This window comes from Botrytis cinerea, chromosome 3 (assembly GCF_000143535.2).
Source record: "Botrytis cinerea B05.10 chromosome 3, complete sequence".
Lineage (NCBI taxonomy): Eukaryota > Fungi > Ascomycota > Leotiomycetes > Helotiales > Sclerotiniaceae > Botrytis > Botrytis cinerea.
In genome coordinates this window covers 3,126,015-3,153,464 of record NC_037312.1, presented here as the reverse complement: position 1 = coordinate 3,153,464, position 27,450 = coordinate 3,126,015, and the positions used below count along the sequence as shown (strand labels likewise).

The window sequence follows — 27,450 nt, the reverse complement described above, 5'->3', positions numbered from 1 at the left end:
GATGATCCAAACTGGGACTGGAATGGGTCGATAATCAATTCCACACGACACGTCCAATTCTATACTCGCCTTATTAAAAAGATATACTATTCAGTCAATTCTGCTATTCTCGATTAGATCGCCTTCCAGGTTCTCGAAAAAAATATAAGTGAACTTGTAAAAAGGTTATTATGGTTATATATGCCACAAAGCAAATGGGATTGGCTTGGCTAGATACCGATGCGGTTCTTAAATCCCGGGACCTTAATGAACCTGGTGTTTTCCAGGTCGAATAACTTCAACAAAAACAAAATGGAAAATTTGATCGAGATCGAGATCCGAAGAACAAAGGAACATATAGGACCTTATACACAGAGGAATCAATGACTTTTTTTTTATTTAACTTTCTAACAAAAAAAAGAATAGTCTCGTACTCGTACCTCATGGCATCTGCTTTCCATTGTTCCTTGCCATTGTTCTACCATACCCCTTTACCGAGAATTATAGAAAGAAATGGCTTGTTATAACTGCTATGAAAAGAAACAGATTATCTACAGATATTTTGGATTCGTCGAGCATATGTGAAACTCATGCAATCTCGAATCATTTACTGCAATTGATTTTGCTACGAAATCATGGCTCCAGAAAAACATACCGCAGACGACCATAGTGTCATTATTATTGGTGCAGGATGGCAGGGTATTGCAGCTGCTAGAACATACCTACAGCTCAAACCTAACATAAAACTGACCATAATCGACTCCGATAGCAGCATCGGTGGAGTCTGGAGTATTGAGCGAAGCTATCCTGGACTCATTGCCGATAGTCCTGTTGGATGCTATGAATTCTCCGACATGTGTATGGACGAAGATTCCGAGTTGGAAATGTGGAAGATAATTCCAGGTCACAAAGTGGGTGAATATCTTCGCAAGTTCTCCAAGAGGTTTGATATCGATGAACATCTCCGCCTCAATACGAAAGTCTTCTCGGCAGTTCCTGAAAATGGAATTGGTGGCGTCAAGAAGTGGAGTCTAGAAGTGCAGACAAAGGGAAAAGAAAAGGAATTTCTTAAGTGTGATAAATTGATTGTAGCAAGTGGACCTTCTTCGGATCCAAGAATGCCGAATCTCGATACAAGTCGATTCAATGGTCCCGTCTTTCACTCTCTATATCTTGGTGCTCGACATGCAGAACTTACTGCAGACAAAATCAAACATGTCACTGTAGTCGGAGGCAATAAATCGGCTGCGGAAGTCGTTAATTTATGCGCAATTGCGGGAAAGAAAGCCACTTGGTTAATTAGAGAAGGTGGTGCTGGTCCGGGAATGCTAATACAAGCAAGGTCGGGGGGAGTACATACCGCTGCCATTGCATTTTCCAGATGGGCGGGTCTAACAGTTCCATGTTTATTGAGGACTCATGGATTCTGGTACTGGCTTTTACATAGTGGTCTCTTTTGGCCCGGCATCTGGTTGATTGGAAAATATTGGGAGTGGGCTTCTCACTACATGTTAAAAGGTCTCTATGAACAGAGCGAGAATGCTAAGAAAATTGCACCTGATTTACAACAGTAAGATATTTGCAGCGCCGTGGAATCACTTTACTAATGAAACACAGTCTCTTCTGGTCAACATCTGCACCTTCCTTTCTTCAAGAAGGCAGTACCTTGTTCGAAAAGCTGAATGAAGGGATACTCATAGATATAGAACGCACACATATATCTAAGGTTAATTCCAACAGTGTCCGTCTCGATAATGGAACTGATCTTGCTACTGATGCAATAATATTCGCCACTGGATGGAATCTAACTTTTTCTAAATTTTTCTCTCCTGAAATGCGTCTCGAGCTTGATCTTCCAATCCCATTTGGTGCAGAGCCCCCCGCTCTAAAGGCATATTGGAAAGAACTCGATCTCGAAGCCGATCAGTGGGTCCATAAAACATTTCCTTTCTTATCCAACCCACCTAAGACTTATGAAACTCCGCCCGACCACACACCATACCATCTCTATCGTCAATCAATTCCCACCACCCTAGCTACCCGCAACGATCGTTCCATTATTTTCCTCGGCGTCTTAGCATCTCCTCAAATCCCAACCTATGCTGAACTTTCTTCGCTGTGGAGTATTGCCTATCTCGAGAATATGCATGCTCCCGAGATCGACAAAGTTTTCAGCAATAAATTGACCATGGATCTCGATATCGCGCGGGTAAATGCATTTATGAAGTGGAGATATAGACGAGCGGGCATCATTGAACCGAATGTGGGAGCAGAGGTACAGGATCTTTGTGATTTACTCTGTGAGGAGTTGGGCGTGGAAGCGAGGAGAAAATCGAGGATTGGTGGATGGAAAGGCTCGTGGAATGAGTGGTTTGAGCCGTATCGAAGTATGGATTATAAAGGAGTCGTGGGGGAATTTCTAGAGGTGGTGAGGAAAAGAGAGGAGGGGAAAGCTAAGAGTGAGTAGCGGATATTTGGGTTCTGGTGTGTATATATGTGATAAGGTGGCTGCTTTCTGTTTATTTGGAAAAGACATTTGAAGGATGCTACCTCGTATTTTGAAGTTACTCTCCAGATTGCGGGGTAGCTTAAAGATAAAAATTGAAATTTGTCATTTGCGGCTTACACACAACATTGAAATTTCACTTTTTTTGTTAGAAAACGTGTTAAGCTAAATGATTTACGTCTTTAAAGGGTTTTATGCAGGTAAAGTAGAGTAACCTAATGAAGGCTAAATACTTCACTCATGTTATCCTTCTATATCTACCAATCAGCGTCCTCTTGGCGTTTGTTCTCATCATCGTAAAATAGGGGAATCACTAAATAACCGAATCCAACTTCCGCCCTTGTAGTTCATTTTTTCACGGTATGTCGGTTGTAAAACAGGTGCGGAAATAAAAGGGGAAATGTCCTGAATTATTAATGAAGATGAAGGATTACGAAAAATGCGATCATTAATGCTTCTTTTAGTATTAGAATAGAGTCAAATTGAAGCGAATCTCCGGATATGCTTCTTGACTCTGCCGTGTATCTCGCAATTCCCCCACTTCACTAGCCGGATAAGACAAAAATTGAGATGTGCAACAAAATGGAAAAACTACTTCGCTACTGTAATAAGATTTACTACTCTGATAGCCCCACTCTAGGGCGCCATTTTCCAAAACCACCTGCACATCTTCTATCGCAATAACTTAAGTATATACCCATCGATCACCAACTTTCTACAGTTTCTTCTTATGCCATCAGGTTCTTGATACGGTCAGATACTGCTCCAAACATTCCGGGCCCTGAATATGCATATGATATAGTATCTCCGAATGGCCCAAGGTAGCGTCTTAGAGCGCATCTCCTCCAATCATCTTCGAACTTTCGCTCTACCGAAATATAATTCTATACTTCCAAATGACCTCCTCACCAGTGCGAATCCTACTTCGACCGCTTCACCATATATAGATGAACTCAATGTAGAAATATACAAAGATATGGATCATCGAAACTCTTCCATGATTCAATAAAGTATCTAGAAGACCTCAAACATTCACACCCAGGTATCTTTCCAGATTTATCCACCAACCTGAGAAGTTCGTGCATGACAGTGAATTTCATTTTGCAAGAGCTGGACTCTAGAAACCTGCTACTTCAATCAATCAGATCATAGAGCTCACACTTCATCAGAAGAATAAAAGTTACAAAAAGTTCAAAGATATAACGATGCAAGCTTTATCCATCATCTCTTCATAGAATATAGTTCAAGGAAAAACAAGACAATCTGATACCATAAAGCCAGAAGGACCAGGATATCCAAATTTTACGATTCTCAACCATTGAGGAGAGAACTTCAACAATTTGCCACAGTCCAAAATGCAGAATTCTCAAGGGCAGTCAATAAACAAGCCCATCATCCATCAGTATTGCTTCATGATAATTGTGAATCACTTGTTCACAAATGAGATTTTATCTTATCATATGTGTGTCAAGGGAAGTGAATCAAAAATCTGAGCACATCTCCTGCTCCAAGTCTCCTACAACTCTAACACCCTTTGCATTCCCAAACGCAACAGAACTCAATTTATAAGTTATAAGTTCTATTGCACTCTTTTCAGAGATCATTCACAGCTGGTCTCATACATAATACCGGCTCTGGAAGATATCTGCACATGCACAGGAGTGTACATGCATGCATGCATCCGTCATCCATCATCATCTCTTTGAACTAAGGTTTCCCCATGTAACATATGTGGTTTGAATGAACTCTTGATAGCAACAATATCAAACCTTGAGGGGCATTACTCAAACTTTTGAGTAACTAATTTTACCTCAACGCCGAGACTCTAGCTTGTCCAAAAGAGTTAGCTCAATTTTGATTTTGAACTTTCCCACAATCTCAAAACAATATTGACTTACAATCTAAAATCCACACAGAACCTCTCTATTGACCTTGACCAAAGACCTGGACTTCTCATCAATTTTATAAGGCTGCGGTCCAGAACCATAGCTCTGTTATTTTCTATACTCTTGAAATCATCACTCACCTTTTCTCAAATATCATCGATTTGAGCTGCGCTCTTAAATCCCTTTGTTTACCTTGCACGAGGTCACCACTTGCAATCGGTCGCATTCCGCGAGTGATTCTCTGTTTTTCACTACACATCTTCAACACCTTATAATTCTTGCAAGCTCGATAAAACTCGGTATAATCTGCTTTTCGGTATCAAGATGCGACATTTGCATACTTTTTTGCCGATTCTGATCCTCTGCCTATGTTCTTTTTTGAGCATGGCAGATGGATCAGGATGGGGTGTAAGCGTCAACATTCTCACTCTTACATCGTATACTACCGTCTCACCAACGCCTATTGTTGTAACATCCTCAGAAGTATATTTTCCGCGATATAAAAACAATGGGTTTATAGCTAACAGATGTTTCAGTTTGTGACGCCAGCTGGTGATATTCCTGTTACCTTGACCTCTGAATTGATCGTTATTTATACAAGCTATCCAACAAATGGGTCTCCATTTAGGGAAACTGGAACGATATTGATATACCCTACATACCCTGCGTCCGCTGCTGCAACTGTTGCCACATTATCAACCAGCACCCTCAGCGAGCCAATCCCGCAGACTACAGATAGCTCAGGCAATATTGAGACAGATAGCTCAAGCATCATCGAAACTAGTAGCTCAAGCACTATTGACAAAAGTACTGTGCCAACAACATCTTCCACTCTGTCGGCGACTGCGACAACTAAGCCAAGCATTATACCGACCTTTTCCCAAACATCGACCTCGGCAATGGCAACGGGCACAACGGTATTGACTCCGCCAAACAATAATGCCCGCAAGTCGATTCCAATTGTGGCAATTATAGTTCCTGTCATTATCGGCGCCATCCTCGCTATCGCTGCACTTGTTTTGATTTTATGGTGGTTACGCCGAAGAAATTTGAAGAAGAAAGGTCATAACGCGTCGAACTCCACGGTGTTAAGACAAGGAAATGTTTATGATCGATATAATCAATGCAGGAACACAGGAAATAGAGTTTCATGCCAAGCACGCAATCCTCAAAATGATCGTTTAAGTGTCTTAGACAAGTTGGGCTTGACGGACAAAAAGTTGTGGCCATCTTGGCCTTTCGGCGACAAGATGACCTTGGGCACTCATTCCATCAAACAAGCTATCATGGGAACCACAGTGCCAGTTTCTTCAACACCACCACGGCCGGCAAGATCTTATGAGCATGAGCTGCAATTTGTCACCAGTCCTCGGCCAGTCGAGCTTCCAGGCAATTCTAGACTATCTGAGAATGAAACTTCGACAGTACACCAATCACAGACTGAGACATCCATCGCCCCACCGATTCCGGCAAAGTCCCCAGATAGAGACCTCAAGCTACATGGAAGAAATGCCACTGGAAATGCCTCATCTGGGTCAGAACCTTCAAACATCAGAAAGAGCATCGATAAATCAACATTGCCAAGATTGTCAAATTATGATGGCCATCTGTCGAATCAAAGTTCTGGACTTCACGGAGCAGTCGCATCACCTTCTACGCCAACTACAGCGTGGCCACATGGCAGCAACCCGCACGTTCTCGCACCCGCGCTTCCCCAGGTCCAGAACGACTCGGTTACAACACCAGAAGAGGCATGGGTAGAACCACCATCACGATTCTCCACTCCCTCAAACAGCTCTACTTCACCCAATGCAACTTCAAATGGAAGCGCCAACACCAGTCCAAAGCAATGGGTCGAGCCAACTTCCGATGCTGCTACTGGAAACAGAAGCCGTGCATATAATGCCATCCCGCATTCCCCGGTAGAAGCCGATGCTCTGCGTACTGTCGCAGAGCGCGACAACACCTTGGCACTACTCGAAGGTCGACAAAAGGCCCACGCAACTGCAAGCATCTCCGGTATCTTTAACGGAAATGAACATCTGAGACTCTACAACGAAGCCGTGAAGAGAGCTAGGAGAAGAAGCGTAGATAGAAGAGGAGAACTCGAAACCAGGTTTCCATTTGCGAGAGCACCCGTACCAGGCACGGTTACAGATGCTACCCATGACGTCTCTTATACTCAAACGGAGGCGGGAACTTCAATTCAACGTGTTGACAAAGACAGTGACTTTGGAGGATGGATGTGAAATATTCGCGAGCGTAATGATAACGAAGTCATGACTACATGATCACTGCTGTGAAGCATTAAAGGCGTTGGTGGATTCAAACAAAATCACCTCTCATGGAGCTCTTACTGACACTTCTTTATCCTTTCTTTTGTATCTACTTTCTTTGTTCCTGGATCACTTGAAGGTTGATGAGAAATTGAAGGACGGTGGCCTTAGTAAGTGAATGGATTGATGAATTGATGGACTTGAGGAATAACATGGGATGATGGACAGAGGAAGCTCTTTGTAATGTAGGAGAGAAAGCTAATCACAGAAGCAAATCTCCTCTCTCTTTCATCTTCAGAATTTCTAAAAGCTTGAATAATGATGAGACAAAATCGGATTTCCTTAGTGTAGATTTACAATTGATAGAAATCAGAATCAAAAGTATTACACTATGAATTTAGTTGAATTTAGTTGAATTTAGTTGAATTTAGTGAGAAAGTAAAGATTGAGAGATGAGGTCGGAACAAAATTTCAGACTCTCCGACAGTTCCGAGGATTACCCTTTCAAGTGGCTTTCAACGCTATTGATCTCCAGCTCATATGTACATATCACTACATCACTACATCACTTCATCACATAATCTCAAACAAGCATTTTATTCAACCTTACAGTCTTTGTGTAGTATATTGTCTAGTTGGGGGGCATAATGTGCAATCAGTCGCTTTGGAATCGTCAATGCCTTGCGGAATTCTCGTCAATCCTGATAGCTGTCTGGGGTGAGCATATACAATTTTTGATTCAGTCAGCCGTACTGCTGGAAAATGATATATCTACTAGAAACTTTTGAGTGTATTTTTGTGGGAGCACGTTTCTTAGATAACTTAATAAAAATTTGATTCGCGATCCGCCTATCCGACCTTTTGATGCCCAGTACAAATACGTGGTATATGTTCCCATGATACACAGCCCCAAAACGCCTATACGCCAGTTCTCTGCTAGCTTTCCGGAATGCCAATTCTACTTCATTGCCAAGCTCCTTCTAACCTCCAAGCTAACCCCTTTACTACCGCCAGCCATCCCTCCCCGTTCCACCTCATCATCAATCAAATCTCTCAAATCCAAGCTGGTACTTCCACCCATCTGTCCCATCAACCCCTGCCTTTCAGCATAAACTCCCTCCTCTCTTTCTATCTGATTATCCCTCATCAGCCCTTGCATTTCCATCTCCTCCATCTCCTCTTCCTCCCCTTCCAAGAATATTTCATGCCCACTCCCCTCATAAACCCACATAGCTGTTACACATCCTGCCGCAGCCACCACTGCTGTTTCCCACCATGCCCATCCCACTACTCCCTTTTCCAACCCCTTTCCATACCAAATTCCACCTACCACTGGTCCCACTGTGCGGAAGCCGGCCGAGACCGATTGTCCAACTCCGTGTATCGTGCCCAGAACAGAAGGATGAGGCGAGCAATTGTTCAATAATATGATAGTAGCAGGCAACGTAAACGTTCTCGCTGAAACAGCAAGTAAAAGTACAAAGAAAATGCCAATCCAGATCGCAGGACCGGCAGCAGGCGCGGGCGCCAAAGTACTAGAAGGTAATACGGCCAAATATGGAGCAAAGAAATAGGCGACGGGGAACAAAATTAGAAAAAATCGAAAGCAAAGGAGAGTACCAAGTCTTGCATGCACAGGTGGATAAAGAAGAACTTGTAGAGCCATGCCAAGGATACCGAGAATGGATGTCGCAAAGCCGACTGTTGCAGCAGGCATACCGAGACCACCGGTGAAAACAAAGGGAAGAGATCGTGAATCGTCGGAAGTAGGTCGGGGAGTGGAAAGAAAAAGTGACCAGATATTTGTGAAAGCTCCAAGATGGAAATCAAAGAAGGCGCCGGTAATCAGGGTAAAGATTACGTTTTTAGTCCAGATGCGACTAAAGGGTAATTTATTTGCGGTGGGACGAGTGATTGATTTAGGCTCGAAGTTATCGAGGCTATCAGTTGAGGTCTCAAGATGAGAGTAATCAATCGGGGCAACGATAGTTCCAAACCCTGTTGATTGTTTAATCCGATTCATCAGATTAATTCCGTAATCAAATTGACCGCGTGCCGAAGGAAGAGTCTAAGATAAAGTCAGAAGTTAGCATCCGTATCCGTATATGCGGGGGTGGAGACATCAAAATATATGCCACGCCAAGAGCACGTACCTCTTCTAGTCCCAAGAATACGATGACGCCGGTAGTTGCTAAGAAGACGGCATTGAGAATACCAGGAAGGGCATAGGGATACGATTTGAGCCACTCAAATCCGAATGCAGCTTGGTCACCGAAAAGACCAGGGAGTGTCATTGCTGGATCTGCAAGTAATCCACCCATAACTATGAGCAATATTAGTACATGATGATGTGATTGATCCAATACATATATACACATACCTGGACCCAATATACCAGCCACGTTGAAACTCATAGGTAAAAGCAAAAATGCCCGAGATTGATATTTTTTCTCTTTGGTAAACTCTGCAACCATGGTACGTCTAATTGAGAAAGTTTAGCTGTTGTGGATTTGAAAATGAAGAGCCTATGAACTAACATTATTCCCACAGTACCGTTGATAGCACCACCAAAAGCACGAAACAAAGCCGCTTGCCAAAACGTCGTCGAAAAGCCATATCCCATACATGAGATGGCCGTTCCAACCAACCCTATCATGAGAACCATCTTCCTTCCCCAGGTGTCGGCGGCTTTACCCCATAGCACCGCAGTACAGACCTGAGCACCGGTGAAACACCCTTGCAAAATCCCCGCCTGTGACGAAATAGCAGCATCAGATAAACCTGGATCAAAGCTCTTCAACTGATAGAACATATAGGCTTGCAATGAAGCAATTTGTAAGAAATCTACCAATCTAGAGAAGAAGAGGATGGCTAATTGATCTTTTCGAGGTAGTGACATCCATGTCACTGCTTGTGGTTTGGGACCAGATGCTTCTGAATCCGGCTCTGAAGCAGTACTAGGTCGGGAATCGAAGACCTCACGTGGAGATGGCGGTACGAGAGAGGTATGCCTGCGATGAAAGCCACTTACACCTCTATGTTCAGGCAAGGCCGGTGACCATAAAGGTGTTGGGAGATTGGTTTTCTCCGACATGGTCATTATTTTTCAATCAAAAAATTGACAAACGATGATAAAATGAAACGAAACTCCCAAAAAACAGAAGAAAAGAATCAACAAGCCAAAACTCGAACGGTACAAGTCAACAACTGAACTAGAGCAGAGAAATAAGTTAGACGGAAATAATGGAGCGGCTCGGTGCACGATTGTGCCAAGCTATCAAATGAATGCAAAAAAGGATAGAACGGAAAGAAAAGATGGATTCAAGAAGCAAAGTGCATGCCAAAAGTAGTAGAAATGATATGCTGTTATTCGATCTTCATCAATCGACCTTTTCGGACATCTCTTCTACTCGGAGGTTAATGTTATTATCCTTCTTCCTCGTGGATAGTCTGACATTTCCTTTGCTCTGTACCTACTTTATCCTTGCTAGCAGAGGAAAAATGTTTGCGTATGGGATATACATCATCATCAATTTCAAAATTAAGCTTGCCCCATAGCTTTGTACTCTTTAGGCGAGGCTTCATAGAGCAGGAAAATGGTTGGTTGCCTTTGTGATCCACCTGGGATCCCACGTTCCCGAATCCTAAGTACAACTCTCCAAGCCTCCCATGGTTATGCATCTTCGCAAAGACCGTTGGTTCTCGGCTTGTTTCTTCTCTTTTCTTGGTTCACGACGCAAGAGTTCCTGTTTGATATTCGTCCAACTCAAATAGGGATAAGCATAAGGAATACCAGATAAGCAAGGGTGTGGATGTGTTAGGCCAGGGAAGGTAATGGTGATGAAAATGAAATGCCACAAATAATCGGGCAGAAGGTTCAAGGGTTGGCCGATGTTCGAACGTTCAGTGCGTGAGTGCTTGATGCTCAGTGTGTACGCGGCAACTAAGGTTTTGTTAGAGAGGGCTCCCCACTGCAACCCCATGTGCTGGAGCTGGAGCACAGCGGGCGTCATGGTAATAATACTAAAGACACACCTCTTTCGTACTTACAAATCATAAATGCACAAATGCGAAGGGCAATCGAATTAAAATTATGGGAGATGCTGTCCCCGACGATCGTTTGACATGTACCCGCTGTAATTTGTCTTGAATAGGTACTAATTTATCCAATCCAGCAGACGGGTTTATGTGAAACGATGGGCGGCCTCTGTAGGATATCAAACCAAACTTTGATGCTTGAATCAGGTTTTTTCTATTGATAGCCATTTGTAATTTGTATGGGGGAGCGTGATACTTCATGTTGATTGCACTGCAGGTGTTTGATATGTAGGATACATTGGCGCCATGATGAACCTTCACAAAATTGCATGGGCCTAGTCTTGAATCAGTAGTAGAAGCGCGAAAGGACAAGCGCCCATCCGAAAAGCGAGAAGTCTTGGCGCGTCGTAATTTGCTCCACCGTGTTCACGTCCCCTGCTTGCTTTCTAGAAGTTTTTACTTCACATTTCTTTCCCTTCCCAGTTCCCAGTCGTGCCAGTGCGCATACACTTGTTAGATCCTAGGACCACTTCTCCATTCCTCAATCAATATCTATATTTCGTCCAACGCTACTCCTGATATGACATTCCCGAGAAACCCATAACGAATGTCGAATTGCTATCTATGCATGCGTATATCTACGGAGTACGCTGTGCCTCATCATCTACCCTTCATGCCAAACGACCAGACCACGTACGCGATTCTATACGCGCCATCTTCAAGGCCACTGCCTGATGTAGGCCATCACCTCTTCCTTCACACAATAGAATCCAAGCTTCGAAGCTCCTGAGCTCTAAGGTCCAACTTCTACTTGGTAATCATCAAAAGTTCTAATCACCTTCAGACCTCGGACCCACATACACATAGTAGGACTTGACCAGCTTTTCATGCTTCTATGGAGTAAAGTATTTCTGCTTGCCGGTTGCCCTCTATATCCTAGTAAGTTTTGATATGATCACTTCTTCTTGTGCATCATTATTCATCCTTTTTCATGATTTCATGAGCAAATGTCACATTTCCTTCTATCCTCCTGTTTCTTTTCCATCAGGTCACCATGGGGCTGAAAGTATTATTTCTGTATTCTCTTCTCGTCTCCCTCTTGCCTGTCCTCGCTGCCACCGAGGTAGGCGCTCTTCATGGTGATGATGCTTTCGATGCCGGCAGCTATGGACCTTACCCAATCCATACCTACATGTCAACCGATGTCGTTTCCCCCCTTTTGAATATTTTGAAATCGAGCTCATTGTGCAGAAATGATTTGTATTGGGTATTTAGTCCTCGCGGGAGTTCTGTCAGTGAGCCGGGTGCAATGATCTTGGATTCTGCAGGAAATTTAATTTGGACCAAAGGAGGCTATGATCAAGTCTACAATCTTCAGGTACAGGAATATATGGGAGAAAAGTATTTGACATTCTGGGCTGGAACAGATGCTGTGCAGGGACATGGTGCAGGAACTTATTATATGGTCAGTACATGTTGGCTCGCATTTACAAGCCTTTACTCATACTAACTTTGCGCAGCTCGACAAAAACTACAAGGAGGTTCATAACGTCGTTGCAGCAAACGGTCTCGCAGGCGATCTACACGATTTTACCATCACCGAAAACGGCACCGCCTTGATCACTATTTACGATGTTGTTGTAGCCGATTTATCATATGTTGGAATACCTCAAGGATATGTTTGGGACTGTGTTATACAGGAAATTGATTTGGCATCCGGGGAGCTCCTTTTTCAATGGAGAGCGGCAGATCATTATCCTATCTCCGATACACATAGGGAAATGCCAGCGGGAAATGGAGGCGTCAACTCTGCTTTTGACTTCTTTCACATAAACAGTATCGACAAGGATTCCAAAGGCAATTATCTCATTTCCAGCAGATATTTCCATTCCCTCACCTACATAAATGGGACAGATGGAAATATCATCTGGATTCTAGGAGGCAAGAAAAATATGTTCACGGATCTTTCTGGTGGTCTGGCCACCAATTTCGCATATCAACATGACGCTCGCTGGCGTCACAATCGCACGGCCATTTCTCTATTTGACAACGCAGGAGATGATGCTCATCCGGGGAATGCTACACGTGGACTCCTCGTCTCCCTAGATGAAATCAATATGACAGTGGAAGTCATTCGTGAATACATGAACCCCAACGGTATTCACACCATCTCACAAGGAAATTTCCAAATGCTCGAAGATGGCCACGTAATCATGGGCTATGGAAACACTGGCGCATTCACTGAATACGATTCCAATGGAACCGCGATCTGCGATGTACACTTTGGACCACAAAGTCGTTATGGGGCTGGAGAAGTCCAATCATATCGAACCTTTAAATTCGATTGGCATGGATGGCCCATGACTGACCCTGACGTGCGAATATTGACTAATGGAGACGATTGGTTGAGCTTTTTTGTGAGTTGGAATGGAGCAACGGAAGTCACGAGATGGTTATTACAAGGAGCCGATGAGTCTGAAGCGGAAGAAGAGGAGTGGAAGACTTTAGATTATGCCGACAAAACCACTTTTGAGACGGAGTTCGAAATCCATCGTTTATATCCAAGATACTTGAGAGTGAAGGGAATAGGAAGTTACAATAACGTCACGGGAGAGGAAGAATTGTTGGGGGTAAGTTCTTCCCTGGATGTAAACTTGGAACAGGTAAGGCTGACTCATCTCTTTTGTTAGACTTCAAAAATCTTTAATGCTAATACCGGTATGCAGATTTGGTCATTGAAGCCAGTGAGATTAGAGGGATCGAGTAGTTGGCCATTGCTCACATTGATAGCGTTTGCAGGGGTGACTGGGCTAGTAGTGGGAATCAGAGAAGCAATGATTTGGAGGAGAAAGAGGAGGGGAACTAGTTTACTGAGATGGAGGCCTAGGGGTTTGGGGGTTCCATTGTTATCTGGGTAGCGTTTGGGTTTGGAAAGGAGCGAATATCATTGGGAATATTTTGGGGGAGTTTCGGCGGGAAATCTGTTTCTGTATATAGTACACACCTTCATTCGAAGTTTTGCTTGTTTTTATAGTCATTTCTTCAAAGGGAGAGGGCTGGAGATACCATTGCATATATCTGCATAGATACCTGTTTGAAAGTAAATTCAAATAACGATATAATTTAAACCTGGGCACTTAGTGTACCATTTCATTCCATCACAATTCATCCAATACACTGTATATCGGACCCCTTAGCATTACCAGCCCAGTATTAACTCGCAATTGGACATCCAATCCTGCACTCACGCTCCATTATGATCACCCTCAACACAGAAAACGCAAGCAATGAAAATCCATGCCCAAAACAGAGCGACTCATGCATGTGAAAGGCACGGACGAAACACCAGGAAACACGAATCGTGAGCTCCTGTTGGTTTAGTATATTTTATTATTCGTCCTCTGGCCGCGTCATCTTGGCGGGAAGATATGGAGTATGTGATTTTGTTGGATGGGTATGGAATGGGTATGGCTATGAATGAGTATGAACACGAGTATGGTTTGGGAGATGGGAGATGAGGGATGGAAGACATGCATACTTGATGGGGAAATATGTATGTATAGATATTTACGTAGTACGTACAGAATATATAGTTAATTTGGATGTAATGATCTTTGCCGTCTATAATTTATCATTGAAATTGACGTCTGAGGCGTTCTCGTCTTTTCTCGGGTCCGAGAAGTGATTCAAATCTTATCTTATCGATCTTTTCCATTCCATGGATTATGTGTCCACTTGTCAAAATTTGCAGTAGGAAACGGGAACGGGAAAAGTATTCAAGCCGGGCTTTATGCTTCTTTTGAAAGATCCGAGGTTCTCCTAATGCATGAGAGATGGATGCATGATTCGGCTACTGTGAGGCTAATGTTTTATATGTACAGTACGGAGTGTATTTATAAAATATCGGCTTCGGTCGAACCTGGGAATTGAGACGAATGCATTTCTCAATTAGTGCACAGTGTACGAGTACGCGTATATATTATACAAATTCGAAACCGAACGGCAAGATTTGATAACTACGGGAAAGATGTAAGATGAGACAATTTGAAGGTCGACACGATTTTCCATGTTTTTAAAAAATAAATCGAAAACGGCCTCGAAAGGTGGGATATAGGTATGCTACCACTTATATACAGAAAACAGAAAAACGACCCAACAAAAATAGAAAGCTAGAATATACCGGATACAAGCCTGTACTGTATATTGTTCTAGCCAGAACCCAAAACACCCAATGATGCTTGATGTACAGATAATACAAGCCATTTTCCCAAACCCGATGTTTTTACCTATTCGTATCTTCCATCTTCTCTTCCGAAGTCTCTCCGCTACCCCTCAATCGTCCCTCTTCGTCTACAACATATTCCAAATCCGCATCAAGCAGACATATGCCATTCCGCAACCAACCACAATGCAGAAGTATCTGAACAAGACGTTCATCAATTGACATCTGTTTCTCCACCTCGAACGATCAATGAAATCATTGTTATCATTAACCCTTGGGAATGGTCTATCCTTAGGAACTGCCTCTCCCAAGAACTCGCACAGATTCTCCCACCCATCCGTGATCTTGTATTCCAACAATCTTCCCTCGCCAGCTGGACCCATCGCCTTGACAATATTCCTAACATTCTCATAATGTTGCGTGTAGATTTGTTTTCCCTGGTTTTCGAAATCGCCTTTGAAGAAACAATCGAAGAATTCCTGCAACATAGGTTTGTACATGCTCGCGGCCCAACTCCAGCCCTTCAACTTCTCCAACTCCCAATCCTTGACGCGCCAATTGACGGTTTTGAGCGTGGATGCGTGCCAGGAATCGACATCGCGGTTTGTGAGGATGATTTTGGCTTCGGGGTATGCTGCAATGAGTTCGGGGGCGAAAGCAACGGCGGGCCAATCGCAGACGGCTTGGCAGTGCCCGAGAAGTTGGTCCCAGTCTGCGCGGGTAAAGGCGGGGCCGTTGTGGTATTTGGCGTCGAAGGCGTCGCGCCAGAGGAGACAGTCGGGAGGATTCTCGATACTGGCTGACATCATGTGGTAGGTGTCTACATAGCCCAATTCGCGCATTGCTGCTCTCATTGCTGGGGGTTTGTTAGTATTCTGTTAAGAAATTGAGTTTATAAGAGAGTACGAACATGCAGTTCCGGTTCTACCCAGACCGAGAATGAGAACTTTCATAGGTACTGTACGGCGGCAGTTGCGACGGTTGATGTCGGTGTCTGCCGTGAAGATATCCGTCATAGGTTTTGGTGTGTAGAGACGTGAATTCGCCATTGTGAAGAGAGGTGATGTAATTTGTATGTGAAAGAATGATGTTGTATAGCAAGTTGAAGAGATGATTTATTCAAAGAACGAGTAAATGGGTATCTTGAGAAATGAAAAGCAGGCTGAGGTACAAGAGAAAGATAGTGAGAGAAGATATAAAAGCAGATAGAGATGAAATATAAGAGAAATCTAGATGAAATATAATCTACAAACGAACTTCTATATCTATCTGATAAAGAAAGTCTAAGGCCAAGGTCTTCTCTGGCAGGTAGATCCATAATACCATATCAACCCCTTCTCATGGATTTTCAGGAACAAGGACCTCTAGAATTACGTAGACAGACCTTCTAGCCAGGATAGACCGGTTGGACCATACCACAATCTCAACATGTAACATTGGAGATTCGCGGCTTGTTTATCTTGTCTAGACTATAGGTGGAGAGATGCAAGGAGAAATTGTGGGGGTACTGGACCTTTCAGGAGATTGGGATGAATATTGGATTGACGGGAAGCGCGCGTCCGTCTGTGGGTTCTTGAGGAAAACTCCAGACTATCTTCACTAGAAGTTGTAGACAACCGTGCATATCCTTGGATTGATATTTTTTTTATCTATTTTTGCCATTATTTGGTACTTGGTCCAGCCATAGATGCTGGAAAGCAAAAACTGGAAGCTAGAAAGGAGAAAATAAAATACCAGGATGTTGTGACTGGTGATGGGAGAAATTCTGGTAGGCCTAGAAGGATGTTCAAAAACTAACACAAGGAGCGTCTACCTGCGCGTAACATTTCTGCGTACATCCCTCTTTCCGTAGTACGAATTATATGAGCCTCAAAACCCCAAAAACATTAAGACACAATTCGCCCCCCTGTATAATTTGTCTGTATAACTCATCCAAGTAAAAGATATTCGAGAGCGCGTATCAGATACATGAACGATTTGCTGATATGGAACCATACGTATTGTCTCCTGATAACCCAAACGAAATTCAACGCCCATGATATCCAGTGATAGCATTCGGAACCAATTCGAGAATAATTGAGGTCTCTCTTCATTAAACAAAAAGTGGATATATATGAATTCCATGATTCCATGTGGTCTTCTTTTTCTTGACTCTGGAGTCCGTACGCGTCCAGAAGAAAATAATGGAGAAATTTGCTAGGGATTCGATCTTTTTTTTGCTCTGTCTAGAGCCGCCAAGAAACTAAGGACTGGTTGGTGTGGCTCACCCCGGCTTCGGGAAAGGATGCTTGAAAGCTTAACCATGAATATTCTATCTTAGGTAATATTCAAGGATTAGATTTTATGCCTCTGTTTGTATCAATAACAGCGTGAATTTATCGGACCAGAGAAGCTTTCTTCTATTGATGATCTTAATGTGGCGTTGGGGTTTCAAAGTTCAAAAGTTTCAGAGGAATAGTCCTTAACGAGGAATCGCTGGATAGCTCATCAATCTGTTACAATGTTATTGAAGTTAGAATGGGGGATGTTGGGATTATTCATCGGGTGCCGGCAAACAATAAACTTCTTACTTTGTACATGGAGATGATCTTACCGGTTGTGAATTCTGATATATTATAGTCATTGTTGTTATTATTGTTATTACATAGATTAGATATGTGGTGTTTCGTCAAAGGGGGTTAAACCTCATTTAAGGTTAGTGGGGAAATACAATATGAATGACGGCTTGGCTTACGACTCAGGGGGGCCTTACGAAATCTGTCAACGATTCAAATGGTTAAGATCGGGTTTTTAATGAAATTGAGTTTCGCTTTCTCTTCGATTCTCGATTTACTTGAGGGGAGGTAGGTAAATTTTTGGGATACTCAAGTAGGTATTCTACGTTTGATGTCTATTTATGTATACACGTTCTGTTTTGTATTTTTAACCTTCGCTTTGCTACATCTATTTCCCCGGTTTAGCTCTTCTAGTCTCTCCATTCTAAACTGCTCACAGCTCAATGACATGAGAGCATATGAATAGTTCCAAGACATGGAGTAAATCACACTTCGCCGATGTCTTGTGGGTACCAAAGTATAAATGGTCGATCAGCATCATCATCTGATATTCTATTTGAGGGTCACATCTGAAACGTTAGCACCTGGGGTCCAACCTTGAAAACCAAAACCTGTCAAGGTCTGGCTTAACCTTATCAACAGAAGAAGATTGCGATTCGCAACTACATATATCCTTGGTCATGCCAAGAACTGCCAATTTACATTGATTTTGTGACTCCCGAGATCGTCGAAGATTGATATAACGGATGAAATAGTGATCAAGGATATGCTCAGGCCATTCCATCATGAGGTACTAGTACAAGCGAAACACAACCGTCAATCAAGGAGCCAAGTACCTCCTCCAAGCTTAGATAACGACATTTAGGCTGATCGTTAATATACTGATCTTGGCTTCATTATACTTCGGCCAACTCGGCATGATTCTTAGAGAAGATGGAGCACAGTACTCCCGATGTCGGGGAATAGGAATGGTAATGATGTCAGGCTATTCCTAGGATCGCCGTAGATTGTGAGAAGAGTAAATTATAATCTTCTGGTTGATCATAATGTATGTTCTGTTTCACTAAGGAGAATTCGCGGTTCGCTTGTTCTTGATGCAACCTTTTTCTTTCGAGGGGGGTGCGGGGAGGCAGAACTTTGTATATTGTACATCATGTACTAATTCATCGAGTTTAGCTTTATAAAGTTCAAAATGAGAGAATTAAGATATCTTTGCATGCAACTGAATACGTACCACCGTGTTATGAAATGTTTTGGAAATTGAAGCCAGTACCTAAATTTTCACATTCCAGTGATAAATTTTCCCTACCCAATACCACCAGTTCATCTCGGTCCTCAATCGCATCACTCGTCGTTTTAATGGATGAAATATCTCTCACACTTGTTGAATATCAATGAATTGATAACCCTGATCGTTAGCCTGATCTTTCCCCTTCCCAAAAGATCTCTAGCATTATCCGGGCTCTCACGGACGTAGCTTACCTGATTTCACAACCCCCATTAATTCCCTGCCTTGAATTTGCTGAGATACCGTAATTCAATTACGTGAGTTGAATTATTGATATCTTATTGACAGACTGTCTGTGGCCTGTTTCTCGGGATGAACTTTCGGCTGGTGGATGTCCGGTGTTTGCGGTCTGTTTCCTTAGATTTACTACTGGGGACCGAAATGATACGAAGTCGGAATATCATTATATGGATGGAATAGAAGGCGAAAGAAAGCTAAGTGTACAAAAATCAAGTGAAGGCAAGTACACAAAGTTCGAGGAGAAACCGGTTGATGGAGTTCTGTTTGATGTCGTAATTAGTGTATTTACTGCGGGGTAATTAATCAGACTGTAGATTGTATAGACATCCAATGTTGAGATGCGGAAAATGTTATGTCGAAATACAATACTCTCTTCCCTCTGCTAATCAGCAATTGACGTCGAATTAAGACGTGTAAGGAACTGGGATAATACTTGGAATACTTATCATAGGGCTGTAGGGCTGAATGGTCGTCTATCACGCTATGCGAGAGGAGAATTGCGTGATTGAATATTAACAATGATATACTGAGAAATAGATGGATCAGTTCAAATGTAGTGTGGTGCCATGCTTCATTGATTTGAGTTGATGTTTTCTGGCATGGTGAAAGTAGAATGATGTCATGCCTGCGAGGAAACCATTCAAGGGGAAGTGGAGGTGAAATGTTGTAAAAATTACTGGCTGAGACAGAATATCTTAGACTCATCTAGTATGTTTGGAGGATCCTACCTCCATCTTGTATATCTGATTCGGCGACGTGTACGAAAATGTGATATCAAAAGCAATTAGCAAACGTACAAATAATTTCGAGTTGGATGTTTTACTAGTAGAAGTGCTCTCAAGAGCTGTGAGCATAGATATATGTAATTCCGTTGAAGCTTGTCACACTGCAATGCATGTAAAAACAACCAATCTGAATTATAGTGATGTAAAGATATCTTACATAGGTAGAACACGAGTATCGTAAACACATACTAACTTCTTGCCGAAAGAATAATTTCTTTACTGACTAACATTTATCAACAAGAATTCTTCGAATACTCGAACATCACATGCTTTTCTACCTCTAATGGATATATTCCTGGCTTGTCAAAATTCTGACTCCGCTATTGGCATCCTCATATTCATTACTCCTTCTAATCTATGGATGAATGTGGATATAATTGGTACCAAGCCATCTCGCCATGTGTGTAACTACGGTAGTTTGATCAACTATGTATCTTATAATCCGATAGTTAACTCGAGAAAAGGAATGCATAAGATAGAGCGCGTTCCAAGGTGGGAAGAAAGCTAGAGAAGAACTTATAAAGGAGTCTCAGAATCTATCTATCTCTTTGGGCCCCTTTGGTGATAGGTTCTGAGGCACTAAGTCTGTACATCAGTGTTTATACATATCCCCGGACGACAGCTATGGTGATGCCACAACAAGATTTTTGAATCAATGAGTTGAGAATTTGAGCAGAGGAATTTGACTCAACATAAATGGCGTAATCTAGTTCTTGCAATACCTTCTTGCAAAATAGGTCCCGGGCAGCCATACACAACGAATTGTATGCTAGTATCAATGCCATTGTACATAATACATGGCAGGCCTGCAAGTATTCAAGACCTTTTAAATACGTGATAGGGTGTACAAAAACATGCATACTGTTGTCCAAGATGTCAAAGCATAGTAGACCAATTTGATTGAACAATCATCATTTCCGTGTAAAAAAGCAGCGTTCGATTGCTTTAAAACATGACATTCAATCCGGACGTGAGTTAAGTATATTTAAGAACCGTTGTGGGTTTGTATGAACAGTTTCTACTACACTATAAATGAAGTCGAAGCTCTTAATAACCCCTTTCTAGAAAGTAATGGTTTGTTCATATGATCAGACGACCTATCATCCGCCCGATTCAATCTTTAGCGGGGGAAATTACAAAGTCAAGATGAGAGCAGTGATGTCTCATTCTATTCCAATGACGTCAAAAATCCGAGCTAAAAAGGTACAGAGTTGCAACCATGTATTTAAAACAATCAGCAACAACTGTGCTATTCATGACAATGCAATGCGACCAAGCATGGACATGAATGAAATAGGTCAATATACATAACAATTATTGATCATGAAGCTCATTCGTTCCCTAAATGATGAATATTCCCGAGAAGATCAAATTAAAAGCTTTAGAAAAATGAGCACTGCGCGTTGCTAATGATGAAGTGAAATGGAACTTTCTACGAAGTTGTGACCGTAAGAGAAAGGTGAGGTCTACGATGCACACAAACAGAAATATCTGTGAACCTTTCACAATGCTATTGATTTACGCAGGAAGTTAACCTGCGATCTAGTAGAACATCCACACGATGTGAAGCTTGAACTGAATTTCTAAATCTCTACTTGCACCAATACGCAGAATATGGGTATGTCAAGTCATATAATTCGAGGTGTCTTCGAATTGTGAGTAAGAGCTATCTTTCTTTGTACGGAGTCTATGAATACACTAATATTTGAAGGACGATCGAAGCTGTAACTGAACGAGGTTTTCCTCATGCTAGTGAAAGATGTCCATTGAGATGATTCCTGAGGCTCATAAACCTTGCCATTCGCGATCATTAGAAGACTGAGGTATGAACTGGAGTCTCAATTCCCAAATATTAGACAGAAGAACGATATGGTCCAAGCTATCAGCAACATCACAGCGTTAGCGAATCATATCACTTGCTGTTCAATTCCCGTAATGCTCATTGATAGGTGATCCAGTTGAATATTCAGAAACTCAATGGAGTCTCGGTCTTAGTTCAGAACAGGCTTAACGACAATCCTACTCAGGATTTGATGCCATTGAATGATGTCGAAATGGCAATGTATGACGAGAATTGTGGGACGTAAGCTATGCAGTACGTTTTTGCTCCGGAGAAGAAAGAATTGACTTAGAAGACGAAGTTAATGTCACTGCAGGTTTCTTTGCAAGAAAGAATCATACGATCTCAGCACTCCATTTAGATCATTCCATGCACTAGAACAAAGTACATGCTCGGCGGCTGAAAAAAGCCGGAAGTAACAAGCCAAGAATAGCTCGGTTTCGGTTTCCACAGAAGATATATTCTCGCTCTCACAGCTCGCTGACGACTTCTGACGGTCTCCGCCATATTTACTATCTGTGTTTACTATCTTCCTCCGGAACGCTCCATGAGGAAGCGATAAACAGGGGGGAAGGCCCACAACTGACGAGTCAGATCACGTGAAAGGAAAGGATTCAGATCCTTCTCAGGATCTGTGGCTTGCATGCCCTGATTTCTTTTCCAGAACCATTCCAAATAATTATTCCATTACTCCGTGCCATTCATTCGACAGCTAGTCAAAGTCAAACAATCAGTCTTATCGTCTGAATATGAAAAGTGTACTATCCGGGTAAGTATCTCACCATGCCGCCCCATTTTCTTGCGCCATTATCGCTTAGCTTCGGGTGCTGGCCAGTTCCTTCTTCGGTGCTAAGACCACCGGCTTACTTGTGATAGAGAATCCACCGTAGAAAATCCTAACGACGAGAAGAGTGATAATTCATTGTGAGCGAGGTGGGAATTGAGGTGTGAGTTGAGGTGTGAGTTGAGGTGTGAGTTGAGGTGCGAGTGAGGTCTGAGGCTGAATGAAAAGCTTCAATGTTTTGATCACAACGTGACATGGTCCGTGCATCCAAAGTTCTACCTAGCCTTGAGTTGCAGCACTAGTGGACATGGTGGGATCAGCTAGCCACAACAACAATTTCCAATTCTTTCTGCCTGGTCTCCTTCCCATCTTCCTTTCTTTACACCTTTTTCCTCTGCACAACTTCATGATTTCACAAAATGCGCATGGAAGACCGACTACCATATTGATTTGGGTTGTACCATTTTTCATACACATATCTACATATTTAATTCTGGAAATTCAAACATACACGTGCCATGCACGTGTCAATTTGTTCTGTGATTACTTCCTTGACTTTCTTCCCTGCCGTTGTGAAGATGGCGTTGAAGAAAGATGGGTACCTAGCTGCATACATATACATATGACGGGAAGGCCAGGCCAATCCGGCATCGACGCTCTGGGCTAGCTCGTCAGAAAATAGCACAGTATTGGACAGACGTTAAGATGGTTGATAAGGATAATCTATTCTATTGATCTAACTGACTAGCGTGTACTTGCACTTTTCCTACTCCGCCGTTCTATATCCCAAAACAGATGTAGAAGCCAAACATAAGTCGTATATCTTATGAAAAGGGGGTCCAAATTTAACAAACGCCATAACGAACGAAACAACACCCTCTGGGGCTTATATTAATCAATAGAAATTTACAGCTCATGGTTTCATTATCGTGATATCCAGTCGTACCAGGGCGGCTGGAGAGAGGCGCGGAGGTGCGGAATTGATGATATCCAGTCCTTCCTTTACGAGTCCCAGATAGGACCAAAGGCTGGAATTCCGAGATATTCCAAATCTTGTACGAGTTTGATGGTCAATTTAGGATTCGAAATTACAATAACGGCTTCCGACTGAGTATCCCGGTACTGTTGTATGACAAGAGGAAGTGTTGCGGGCCTTCCCATTGTCGTTGTATTATGGATGTATGCATTAGGGCCAAGTGCTTTGATAATGCCACCGATTTCATCACCATAAGTGGTCAATGGGTCTCGAGTTGACCAAAAGAGGTTAATTCGGGTTTGTTGTGCAAGAATTACTGGTAAGCATGGTGCAATTCCTGAACCGGTAGCTACAAGCAAGATACTTCGGAACATGGGAGCAATTCGTAAAACACCACATGTCGGCGTGCGACGAGCCCAGATCTCCTTTGGTGGTTCGTTAATCAACTTTTTTGTCCAGTCACCTGCGTTCGAAATGATAAGGGAGAAACCATCTCTTTTAGGATCTGCCACTGTGGCGAATGCATGCCATTCGAATAGAGGACTGCTGGATATACGGATAGTTGTTCCTGGTGAAGGGGTAACATAGTCGAAATATATGCGCAATGCATGAGTTGAAAGTTGTTCTGATTGAACTTTGATCTTTCGGCAATTGAGCCATGTCATGATGATACTCCATGTGGCTACAGCGAGAAGCCACATGTTTGGGTTCACTAGTAATGCCTTTGTTAATTTCTGAGTTGAAGGTCGCTGAATATCGCTAGTGAGTACGGTAAGAGTCCATAGCAAAGCAAGTGCTGACCATCCAGCGAATCGATGGATGATTTCAAAACTGTTGTGAAGTTTTGCACGGATAGTTGGATGAGCCATGACAATCATTGAGATGAGAAGAATATCCAAGATGTAGATGAGAATGAGCAAGATGATCTTTTCCGCGTTGTATGGTCCCCTCCAGCTACTTTCAATAGAGAGGAGAATGAACCAAAATGTGGCGGCTGAAGCACATCCGGAATGAAGACCTCCCAAGTGGTAGATTTTCCCCATACGTCTGCGAAGCCATAAAGGGAATGATTTTGGCGCGGATGCAAAAATGGTGTACAAAAGATTGACGATATGCTCCTCCCGAATGACAATTGCGACAACAAGGTTGATTGAGGTTGCCAAAGCAGCAGCTGTTTGACTTGGTGTCCCATTTGTAGCCCATTGATACAGGAATCCTACGACGCCTCCCAAATTAAGACAAAATACAATTGTGAATAAAAGTCGATACTCGGAGGTGATGAAACGATAGAATCTCAAAATCGGCGTGGCAGATTGTCTAGCAACATCTTCCAGAATTTTGGGATCCACGGATACTTTCATCAAGCTTGAGCCTCCAGAACTATCCGATTCTGCTATACTGCGAGAGGATGGCGACGGTGGTAGTTCTTTCGACACGCCAGAATCGCTTGAGTCCGTCAGACTGCGAGAGTCTGGTGACTCAATCATCTTTTCTGGTTCTCCCATCTTGCAAATATGTGGACTTAACAGCTAATGGAAGAATAAGTTGTTGACTGTAGTAGATTTTTCACTGAGGGAGTCCTCGGGGGAGAATAATAAAACACGTCTTTGCTGGAAATCGATGGTGAAAAATGCAGGAAGCAGACTGAATTTGTATATCGAAAGCAAGTGCTAGATCTGATACTTCCAAAGAGGACTTGATGTGAGGGTTAGCTTGCAAGATGAGAGTATATATAAAGTTTTTGGTCTATCCTCAAGCAGGCCATGACGAACTAGTCGATGTGGTTTCTACCCAAAAAGGAGGACTCCGAACGCTCCATTAGGAAGTCCAGAAGGAGCAGGGTAGGGGTTTCACTAAGTGCGATTGAGGTCTAACGCGACGAGAATGTACAGTGAAGTATGGTTCGGATAAGAGGAGATAATGAGATCCAATCCTAATAGTTGATCTCCACCTTCGCTGTCTCCGATACTGTTATCATTCTATACAATGGTGGTACGAGACGGATATCTCCTTCGCACACCTTGAGGAGTACCCCCGTCCAGACTGGGTGAAAACGTGCTCGCAATGCTACACTCCATTCCAGTAACTTCTCTTCGCCACTCACCACGTCATGTCAACCAATAATTCATTGTCTATGATATCCAGTTTCATATCGTAGTGCTGCTGCGGAAGTGGTGCTTCTTTTGCCCGGTAGATACTATCTCTATCTATGTCTCCTTCTGCTCCTTCGGACGCCAAGCTACAAGGTCGAATTGTAGGAAGGAGATAAAGCTATTGCCAGCATTTCTTTCCTTCTAGTTTAGTAGGATATCAATTAAACCCATCAGTGTTGTTCTCGAGCCCAAATTCTTTTAGCTGGAGAAACTTTTCTTGCGCTACCGGGCCCTACTTCTGCACATCATCCTGGTTTACATGTGCGTAAGGCACAGGCAACACTTGTCCTATTCTACTCGAGCATACATTCCACCGTTGTGTTGAATAATGCTTGCCAGTTGAGCTTGGACATTCCTTTAAATCCTTTCAATTTCGTTTTTACGTCCGCTCTTGCAGCGTAGGACAATAATACGTTATCACGAGAGGCAGGTCTACATATGCATTCACGACAAATCAAAACACTTGAAGCAGAAGTCTCGACTGATAGCAGTAAAGAGGTTACGAGGGACCATATAGGATGGCAACCTTGCAGCCTTCGTAGTCCTTACTTGGGCTCTTCAATAACATCTGATCTTTGCCTTGAAACAACCAGTTTTGGATTTGTAGAACTGAATTATCCAACAAAAACTCGCACAACCCCTCATATCAATTTCTATTGCAGTTATTGATCTCGATGCATTTTGAAATACAATTTTTTGTGTGTGCGAAGTGGAGCATATTCTTTTTTTAAGCATTCGCTGCCAACCCATGTCAAAAGCTTATACCCTGCAACTCACGCGCTTACCTTCCAACTTGAGGATCATCTTATCACGACGTTACTTCGCGCATCATTTCGGCACTTCTAACGACCACATTGCATTTAGAAACAGGGCCCACCTATTCGCAAGCCACCTTCCACATCATAACAAACATGCTGATTATCTAACTTGTTCCTGCAGTTAACAATTTTCACATGTTGCAACTGGTGGAGTATTTCTTGTTTTGAAGCTGTTTTTCTCGGCCACATGTAACACCATGTGAAAGTTGAAGGAAAAAGTATCGACAACGGGCATCTTGTTACCTCATATATGCCAAGGGCGTGGGGGCTATACATCATGGACGTGGGGTATATCGCCATTTGAGTTCATTTCGGCACCGAAATTTTACAGGTCAGTATCAGGGCAGAGGGTAGAAACCTGGGTGTTCAGAGAATGTACACGTAAGCTACCAATGCAAGTGTGTGAATCGAGAACAATCAACAAAAAATATTGACCAATTTCCTGTACATCAATATCGCGACATTCCTAAAGTATTGGCGCCAATGCATCGTGAGTTCATGTCATCGCGGCATTAAATGAGCTACCCGGACCTATTGATTCGAAAGCATGAGCTTTCCCCGCTCATGGCAAAACACTCAAACCCTTGGGTTTGAAAGACGATTCTTACAATCTCAGAGTTATCAAACATGGAAGATGTAAAAGTGAATTTACTTACACCGAAAAAATCAATCATTCAAATTGCACCCCCATTTATCGAAGTTTCTGTGAATCTCTGTAGTCTCTTTTCAATGTGGAAAGTTAAAGTATTTTATAAATGTCGATGTCTTAAGCTTAAGCTTAAGTTTAAGATCGAAACTAAGGACAGTAAGGAAACCGGAAGAGAATTCTGGAGAAGAGAAGCTCAACTAGCAACAAGCACATCAATTGTCCCCACTGTCAGCCTTTGATGTGTAATCAACCCTGCACACAAACCAAACAAGGATAATACTATCCCTTGAACCAAAAACTCCTGTCATTCGGTACTGGCCATCGGCATTATGCATCCTGTGTGTGTCACGTGAATATTATGTGAAGGATGATCTACGGCGAGGTGTTGGTTGTTTGTGAACATTCTAGATCACGCTATCGTTGTGTAAGACCATGTCACATAGCATCAACGCACA

General features: G+C 42.7%; 6 protein-coding genes across 8 annotated transcripts; 3 read left to right on the top strand and 3 right to left on the bottom strand.

Annotated features, from left to right (window-relative positions):
• Positions 1-543: 543 nt before the first annotated feature.
• On the top strand, positions 544-2,608 carry BCIN_03g09170 (hypothetical protein). Its single transcript, XM_024692268.1, has 2 exons — positions 544-1,549; positions 1,597-2,608. The coding sequence occupies exons 1-2, from the start codon at positions 615-617 to the stop codon at positions 2,444-2,446; spliced, it is 1,785 nt and encodes a 594-aa protein (XP_024548043.1). The 5' UTR covers positions 544-614; the 3' UTR covers positions 2,447-2,608.
• A 1,805-nt stretch (positions 2,609-4,413) lies between these two features.
• On the top strand, positions 4,414-7,036 carry BCIN_03g09160 (hypothetical protein). The gene is made up of 2 exons (XM_024692267.1): positions 4,414-4,854; positions 4,908-7,036. Exons 1-2 carry the CDS (start codon positions 4,696-4,698, stop codon positions 6,618-6,620), a joined length of 1,872 nt encoding a protein of 623 aa, XP_024548042.1. The 5' UTR covers positions 4,414-4,695; the 3' UTR covers positions 6,621-7,036.
• A 189-nt stretch (positions 7,037-7,225) lies between these two features.
• Positions 7,226-10,961, bottom strand: BCIN_03g09150 (hypothetical protein). 2 transcript variants are annotated; one of them, XM_024692266.1, is made up of 5 exons: positions 10,683-10,961; positions 9,185-10,590; positions 9,028-9,128; positions 8,801-8,970; positions 7,226-8,715 (listed from the first exon to the last, which is right to left on the bottom strand). In XM_024692266.1, the coding sequence occupies exons 2-5, from the start codon at positions 9,745-9,747 to the stop codon at positions 7,606-7,608; spliced, it is 1,944 nt and encodes a 647-aa protein (XP_024548040.1). In that variant the 5' UTR covers positions 9,748-10,590; positions 10,683-10,961; the 3' UTR covers positions 7,226-7,605. The 2 variants fall into 2 exon arrangements, with proteins under 2 accessions (XP_024548040.1, XP_024548041.1); XM_024692265.1 differs by having other exon boundaries at positions 10,698-10,960.
• Positions 10,962-11,122: 161 nt separating this feature from the next.
• BCIN_03g09140 (hypothetical protein) lies at positions 11,123-13,821 on the top strand. 2 transcript variants are annotated; one of them, XM_024692263.1, is made up of 3 exons: positions 11,123-12,150; positions 12,206-13,315; positions 13,376-13,821. In XM_024692263.1, the coding sequence occupies exons 1-3, from the start codon at positions 11,740-11,742 to the stop codon at positions 13,601-13,603; spliced, it is 1,749 nt and encodes a 582-aa protein (XP_024548038.1). In that variant the 5' UTR covers positions 11,123-11,739; the 3' UTR covers positions 13,604-13,821. The 2 variants fall into 2 exon arrangements, with proteins under 2 accessions (XP_024548038.1, XP_024548039.1); XM_024692264.1 differs by having other exon boundaries at positions 12,206-13,348; positions 13,412-13,821.
• Positions 13,822-14,644: 823 nt separating this feature from the next.
• On the bottom strand, positions 14,645-16,167 carry BCIN_03g09130 (hypothetical protein). The gene is made up of 2 exons (XM_001546403.2): positions 15,818-16,167; positions 14,645-15,763 (listed from the first exon to the last, which is right to left on the bottom strand). Exons 1-2 carry the CDS (start codon positions 15,954-15,956, stop codon positions 15,036-15,038), a joined length of 867 nt encoding a protein of 288 aa, XP_001546453.1. The 5' UTR covers positions 15,957-16,167; the 3' UTR covers positions 14,645-15,035.
• A 6,612-nt stretch (positions 16,168-22,779) lies between these two features.
• Positions 22,780-25,062, bottom strand: BCIN_03g09120 (hypothetical protein). Its single transcript, XM_001546399.2, has one exon. The coding sequence runs from the start codon at positions 24,878-24,880 to the stop codon at positions 23,402-23,404; it is 1,479 nt and encodes a 492-aa protein (XP_001546449.2). The 5' UTR covers positions 24,881-25,062; the 3' UTR covers positions 22,780-23,401.
• Between the last annotated feature and the right edge of the window lie 2,388 nt (positions 25,063-27,450).

What these genes read in the sequence shown, in the direction of transcription:
- BCIN_03g09170 (XM_024692268.1), top strand. Translation starts at nt 615, where the DNA reads ATGGCTCCAGAAAAACATACCGCAGACGACCATAGTGTCATTATTATT. An exon ending in ATTGCACCTGATTTACAACA is followed by an intron (nt 1,550 to 1,596) that starts GTAAGATATTTG and finishes AATGAAACACAG; the next exon opens with TCTCTTCTGGTCAACATCTG.
- BCIN_03g09160 (XM_024692267.1), top strand. Translation starts at nt 4,696, where the DNA reads ATGCGACATTTGCATACTTTTTTGCCGATTCTGATCCTCTGCCTATGT. An exon ending in TTGTTGTAACATCCTCAGAA is followed by an intron (nt 4,855 to 4,907) that starts GTATATTTTCCG and finishes CAGATGTTTCAG; the next exon opens with TTTGTGACGCCAGCTGGTGA.
- BCIN_03g09150 (XM_024692266.1), bottom strand. Translation starts at nt 9,747, where the DNA reads ATGACCATGTCGGAGAAAACCAATCTCCCAACACCTTTATGGTCACCG. An exon ending in AACGGTACTGTGGGAATAAT is followed by an intron (nt 9,129 to 9,184) that starts GTTAGTTCATAG and finishes TTTCTCAATTAG; the next exon opens with ACGTACCATGGTTGCAGAGT. An exon ending in GGCTGGTATATTGGGTCCAG is followed by an intron (nt 8,971 to 9,027) that starts GTATGTGTATAT and finishes TATTGCTCATAG; the next exon opens with TTATGGGTGGATTACTTGCA.
- BCIN_03g09140 (XM_024692263.1), top strand. Translation starts at nt 11,740, where the DNA reads ATGGGGCTGAAAGTATTATTTCTGTATTCTCTTCTCGTCTCCCTCTTG. An exon ending in GTGCAGGAACTTATTATATG is followed by an intron (nt 12,151 to 12,205) that starts GTCAGTACATGT and finishes AACTTTGCGCAG; the next exon opens with CTCGACAAAAACTACAAGGA. An exon ending in GAGAGGAAGAATTGTTGGGG is followed by an intron (nt 13,316 to 13,375) that starts GTAAGTTCTTCC and finishes CTCTTTTGTTAG; the next exon opens with ACTTCAAAAATCTTTAATGC.
- BCIN_03g09130 (XM_001546403.2), bottom strand. Translation starts at nt 15,956, where the DNA reads ATGGCGAATTCACGTCTCTACACACCAAAACCTATGACGGATATCTTC. An exon ending in GGGTAGAACCGGAACTGCAT is followed by an intron (nt 15,764 to 15,817) that starts GTTCGTACTCTC and finishes ACAAACCCCCAG; the next exon opens with CAATGAGAGCAGCAATGCGC.
- BCIN_03g09120 (XM_001546399.2), bottom strand. Translation starts at nt 24,880, where the DNA reads ATGGGAGAACCAGAAAAGATGATTGAGTCACCAGACTCTCGCAGTCTG.